Genomic DNA, 6,407 nt, shown 5'->3' with positions numbered 1-6,407 from the left:
GGCAATCAACAAAGAGCACTCAGTCGCGAGTGCTGTGGGAGGGAGTCAGGGAGAGCAAAGCACGGCCGACTTGTCCTCCTGCTCACCGGCCGACTTGTCGTGTCGCGTCGCGCTTTTAACCGGCCGAAAGCAACATGGGCAGTCCAAATCGCACTCCACGTGGCCCACGCGCGCCCATGAAACAAATGATTGATTAGCCTCCTACTGTTATTATATGATGGACTTTTTAAATAAATGATGAACATTTTCAGTAATGCACGATGAACCTTTTTTATATATGATGAACTTTTTTGAAAATATATATGAATATATGCATTGACCAATTTTTGAATACGCATTGAACATTTTATAATACTAGTTGAATGCCCGTGCATTGCCATGAGACTTAAAAAAAACATCGGTCATTCTTATAGTTCAGAAGTGCATATCAAACATGATGGATATTAATCGATATATCAACAACTACCAATTCTTTCTCCCGTTGCTTTCTCTATCATGACTCTTTTTTTAACGTGAAATAGTAAAAGAGACCTCTAATGTATATTTTACAAATTAGAAGTGTCCTTAACTTTCTATGCCATCGTCTCTTTCACTACCTTCCTTGCATCTAGAAAAAGCCCATGTATGATCACTTTGTTGAAATAGGGTGAGTGTTGCCTCTGATATGCATGAACAGGTATGTCCATAAGTGACAGGCCTAGGTGCTTCTCCTGGTTGAGCTTCTATGGAAAAAGAGTGAGCGCACCACTGGATGAATACGTGCACACATAATATATTCTAAGCTCTCCACCGTCGTACTTATATCCTTTTTTTAATAAAAAAATATATTAAGGATGCACAAATATGATAAGAGCACGTTGTTGGTCTACTGAATAGTAAACATGGTGTTCGAGATTGACCTAATTCACAACGCGCATCATTTCTTCAGGGAGAAGGCAAGGGTACATATCTTGCTCCATTATTCAAATATTCCCAACTAAATGTTTTTTATGGACATCTTAATTAAAAATAGATTTTCTGTCTTGCTATGCATGATTGATTTCCAAACGTGTAGAGAGAGGAACTGAATCTGATTGAAGCCGCAATACACATGATGACCCCAAAATTGGAGCATACTACTCAGAAAAAGAGGCATATAGGAGTTTATCAACATCATGATGACCACAAAAATAGACTTATGTTTCTCAACTCTTCATGGAATTCTGTAATGTGTGGATCACTTCAAAATCGTAAATAACATGAAATAACTTTCAAATTATGAAGATAAATAAACATGACAATGTTCAGTTCTCTTTTGTGTTGATCATTTTGTGTACGAGTATCCAGTTATGGGGTAAAAAATTCTAGTCATCCTGGAGTATGTTTTATCCACACATCGAATCTAGCTCCCAATACAATCGAAACAAGGGTGAAAGAAGACGCTAAAAATTCAGCATTCATACCGATCAAAATGGCCTCTTGAGCCCCTTGAAGTCCACCGTCTCGATGTACTCTACGCTGTCCCTGAAACCATTGAGCAGCTTGAGCAGCTCATTGGCCCGATCTTTGGTCACGCCGCCGCAGCCCACCTGGAGCAGCTTCTCGAAGGTGCCCACACACAGCGCCTCGTTGCAGCACGTGCCGGCGCCAGTGTCCGCGGCACGGCAGGAGGCGCCAGAGCACAGAGACGGCGAACCACGTGGCCATGTTGGACATGCGCAACATCTTCTTGACCAGCACCGCCACGACCAGCGTGTGCGCACACACGGACTCGAGGCCGGTGTCGGCACAGGACGCCGTTCAGCACGGCCAGTGCCTTCTCGCTAGTCCTCTTGTCAGCGTCAAGGACGAGCTCCACAACGACGAGCACTGCCCCTAGCTCGGCAAAGCGGGCGGCCGTGCGGTTGCTGCCGGAGACGAGATGTAGGCCATGACGAGCGCGGCTTGGTGGCCTGCGGGGACATGGGTTTCCTGATGAGGCCGACGAGCGCGCTGCACACGCCGGGCGTCCTCGAGATGACGTCGACGGTGTGCCGGTCGGGGGTTGAGGGGAGCTCACAGAGGATGATGGCGGCGCTGGCCCACGCAGCAAGGTCACCATGGGAGAGCACCGAGACGAGGGTCTTGAGAGATGTCGGGGAGGCAATGTAGCGTCGGGCCTCCTCGTCGAGCGGGAAGAACACGGTAAGGGCCACAAAAACCTTCCCAATGCGCCCAATACTGCGGCGCTGGTGCCATACACGGGCTCACCAGTGAGGCTCTGGAAAGCCGAGGCGAGCAGCTGAGGAACCGGCGGTTGTGGTCGCTCTCCTACCCGATAGCCCTGGCCCTGGCAGCCACCTGCCAGCAGGCCGCCGCATACCCGCGCCTCGCGGCGGCGGACACGGCGGCGAGCGCCTCGACAGCGTCGGCCTCCCGCCAGCTTCCCCACAGGGGTCAACCTCCTAAGTCATCGGCGGCATGGTCCGTGGAACCGACGCCTATTGCGGTGGCAGAGGCAAGCAGGTCGTACAAGGGCGGCGTGGATTGGCTGCGCGACGACGACCGAGACGAACGTCGGACGGTGATGCAGATGGGTAGTTGCACACGAGTGACGTGGCGGCGGTGGCGGCGATTTTTCTCACGAGATCGAGAGAGAGGATGGATCAGGAGCGAGAGGTGGGGGAAACTGGGAGAGGATACGTGGGACGTGGGACGATAGTGGGTCGTGGTTGTTTTTTTTTCTTTTAATTGCGCGAAGGAAGGCTCGCTTCCAGGGAACGTGTGCTGCTCCTGCGATCTTTTTGCTCGCGGAGTCATACCGGTGGGGAGTCGAACCATCACGATGACTGCAGATTCTCCTTTAATAGTAGAGATATGTTGAACAATTTTTCAATACACATTGAACATTCATGTAATATACACCGAACAGATTTATAAAAATATAGTGAACATTTGTATGTTCGTTGAACAATTTCTAATATACAATGGATATTTTGTAATGCGTGATGAACTTATTTTTATTATACGATGAACATTTCCTTAACATACAATGAAATGTTTTGCAACATGCAATGGACTTTGTCTAAATACAGGATAGAAGACAATAAATTAAAAAAGAAAAAAAAGAAAAGAAAAGAAATAGAAACATAAGAAAAGAAGGAAACAAAAAAAGAAACAGAAAGATAAGAAACAGCGAAGCGACCGCGCGCCAAGCCAAACTGGGGCGTTGCGGGGGGCAAGTTTCAACGAAGCCACACCGTTTTAAAGCTTGCTTTTTCTTGAAGCTGCTTTTTTTTATTATCAGATGGTGGTGGGCACGGAGCACATGGTGGGTTTACTGCATGTTGGGGGGAGGGGGGGGTACTATGTAGTCTGTACCCCGAAAGAATATTAGGTGATACGGGGCATCCAGTGCTCCCATGATACGGGCTACAGAGAGCCTTTGGATATGAGATCCATCGACTACGGGTCAAGATTCTAGAGTTGTGCATAAATGCCAAATTCTAGGGGGCTTTTGTGTAAACTCGCAGGAGCTCAACATGCGACCATTGGATCTCAGATATGAACAAATAACACCTCTCTTCCTATTCCTAGTAAGTAATAGGATACGAGATACATGATATTCATTTCCTTTGGGTTTTCTATTCGTGCGATTTTTCTATCCTATGAACAAAAAAGGGCCTTTGTAAGATTGTAAGTTGGACCAAGTATTGAAAAAATAGCACACATTAAAACCTCGTAGTGTAGGTGCCGTCAATTAGGTTAGCTCTAGATGATAGATGACGTGACAACTCATCATCACCAATTGATTGTTGGCTACATTATCAACCACGCTCTAAAGCTTTGCCTTTTTGTCAGGTGGTGGTGGGCATGAAACGCATGGACAACACATGGTGGGTTTTGCCGCGGGTGGGGGGCACGGGTACCCTGTACCCCGCCAGCCTGCCCGCGGCACACTGATTGCATTGCAGCGGCCCAATCGATTCTATTTGATACGGCTAACGCATGACACGACATCATAGGAATATGATGCGAAGGGAATCGGATCCTTCCGACAGCGTGATCTTATCTTCGTGAGGCCCGCCACTACGCCACCAGGGCAGGGCTTGAACTGTTGAACATAACACGTACGTTGCCGACCTCCGGAACCGGACGGAAGCAAAGCGCGATGGCATCATTCGTGGAGCTAAAAGGTTAACTAACAGCCTCACAAACGTCCACACCTCCATTATTCGAAGCTAGCGACATTACCTGGACGCCAACATCTCATCAACACAGAGACGAATCCAATATCACCGGCACAACCGTAATTAAACACGGTGACAATCTTCTCTCTCTCTCAAATCAATGTGAGTGGACACTGGACACTCAATCACGCGCCACAAGGAGCACTCACCTCAATCACTCACTCACTCGTTTGTTCTCTTGCTCTTTCTAACGGGCCGACTTGTCCCGTCGCGTCGCGCTTTTAACCCGGCCGAAAGTAACAGGGCCGGTCCAAATCGATCGCACTCCACGCGGTCCACGCGCGGCCAATATAAATATTCCACTAGACCCTTTCAAGAAAAAATATTCCCTTCCGTGAACCGCTGATGCTCACCCTCCCGTGCTTCACCACCCCTCCTCATCACGCTCCACCGACCCGGCCGGTCCGGTCCGGTCCGGTCCCGGCTCCCGAAGTCTCCAGAACCCGAACCACCACCGCCACGCGGGCCCGCATGGCAGGGTCACGCCCCCCACGCGCCGCTGCCTCCGGCGAGACCTCCTCTTTCCTCCCCCTCATAAATATTGGTACGCCCAAGAATCGCCGCAGATCGACCGCGCTCGCCCTCTCTGGTTTGCTACTGCTGGTGCTCATCGGACTCCCGGCCGCCCCCGCCGTCGCCGCCAACATGACCGAGGTCTGCGTCAAGGCCGCCGTCGGCCACCCCGACACGCTCGGCGACTGTGAGCCCCCCTTCCCTTCCGTGCTTCCTCCCTGTGGTCGAATCGGCGGCGGAGCCCTAACGTATTTTGGGGTGTGTCCGCTGTCTAGGTCCCTTCTCCCAGAGGGTGCTGCTCACGCTGGAGGAGAAGAAGGTGCCCTACCAGATGAAGCTCATCGACGTCAGCAACAAGCCCGACTGGTCCGTCCGCCCCTCCCCCTCACTCCCCACTAGAATTTCAGTTTCACGACACTAAAATTCCTTGGCTGGTTCGCGTTGGGTGAAGCAGAGCAGTGCGGGACTGGGGATTTTATTGTGGTCGCCATGGGTGAGACCTGTGCGCCGCTTAGATGCCTGCTGTGAATGTGACAGATTTGGTCTATCTAGCGCAGAGTATGTGGCCCTGGAATCGGGTATACATGGATAATGTGTTTTAACTAGTAGAAATTGAATGAAAAAGTGCTAGAAATTCTCTAGGTTTTCTTCTGCGCAAGGGGTTCAGTATTTCGATAAAAAATGGAAGAACCAGAAATTCTCTTGGTTTGCTTCTGCACAAGGGTAAAGCATTGCGATAAAAAAATAACTATAACTTATTCAACTTGTTTTGAGCTAATTCTCCACCGGTTTGGCTTGAATCGTTACTAGTTGGTTTGCGTTGTGTGAAGCAGAGCAGTCCGGGACTGGGGATTTTATTGTGGCCTCCATGGGTGAGGCCTGTGCGTTGCTTAGATGTCTGCCGTGATATGACGGATTTGGTCTATCTAGTGCAGAATGTGTGGCCCTGGAATTGGGTGTACATGAAGGATGTGCTAGAAGCCTAGAACTGAAAGTTACCATAAGATAACTCAAGATAAAAAACCAGAGACATGGTTAAATCTCTCTCTGGCAACTTTGATATTTTTTTTACTAGAAAACCTCCTAGTTTACTGCTGCACAGGGGGTTCAGCATTTAGAGAAAAAAGAACTAGAAATTCTCATGGTTTACTTCTGCACAAGAGTTCAGAATTTCAATCTTGTTCCATAGAAGCAGATTTTATCTATGATGAAGCAGAGCAGTGCGGGACTTGGAATTTTATTGTAGTCGCCATCGGTGAGGCTTAAGCGTCGCTTAGATGCTTTTATGATGTGACAGATTTGGTCTATCTAGTGCAGAATGTGTGGCCCTGGACTTGGGTGTACATGCAGAATGTGCTAGAACTGAAAGTTACCGTAACATATTTCGAGATAAAATCAGAGACATAGTTAAATATGTCTAGTAATTTTCATAAAAAGAATCAGAAAACCTCTTGGTTAGCCGCTGCACATGGGAGGGGTTTAGAATTTTTGTAACAAAATGACGAGGAATTCTCTTATTTTGCTTCTGCACACGGGGTTCAGTATTTCAATATCACTAAAATATCCAGTATTTCAATATCACTGCACAAGGGGTTCAGTATTTCAATCTCAATTCAGAGGAAGAGTTTATAAGGTGAATTTCTAGTCTGATTACTGGGCTACACCTTCAAGGTGGTTTACCCAATA

At 48.2% G+C, this 6,407-nt stretch overlaps 1 protein-coding gene and 1 pseudogene across 1 annotated transcript in view; one reads left to right on the top strand and one right to left on the bottom strand.

Annotated features, from left to right (window-relative positions):
• Positions 1–1,158: 1,158 nt before the first annotated feature.
• LOC119318474 lies at positions 1,159–2,412 on the bottom strand (annotated as a pseudogene).
• A 2,181-nt stretch (positions 2,413–4,593) lies between these two features.
• The window catches only part of LOC119318465 (probable glutathione S-transferase DHAR1, cytosolic), a 5,002-nt gene continuing 3,188 nt past the window's right edge, over positions 4,594–6,407 (top strand). Inside the window, exons 1-2 of the mRNA XM_037593028.1 lie at positions 4,594–4,908; positions 4,997–5,087. Coding sequence (XP_037448925.1) covers positions 4,680–4,908; positions 4,997–5,087 — 320 coding nt within the window. The 5' untranslated portion in view covers positions 4,594–4,679. The remainder of the gene's footprint in view (positions 4,909–4,996; positions 5,088–6,407) is intronic.

The sequence above is a fragment of the Triticum dicoccoides genome, chromosome 1B (genome assembly GCF_002162155.2).
Source record: "Triticum dicoccoides isolate Atlit2015 ecotype Zavitan chromosome 1B, WEW_v2.0, whole genome shotgun sequence".
Classification (NCBI taxonomy): Eukaryota; Viridiplantae; Streptophyta; class Magnoliopsida; order Poales; family Poaceae; genus Triticum; species Triticum dicoccoides.
The sequence above is the reverse complement of the archived record's forward strand: the minus strand, read 5'-3'. Positions and strand labels throughout refer to the sequence as shown.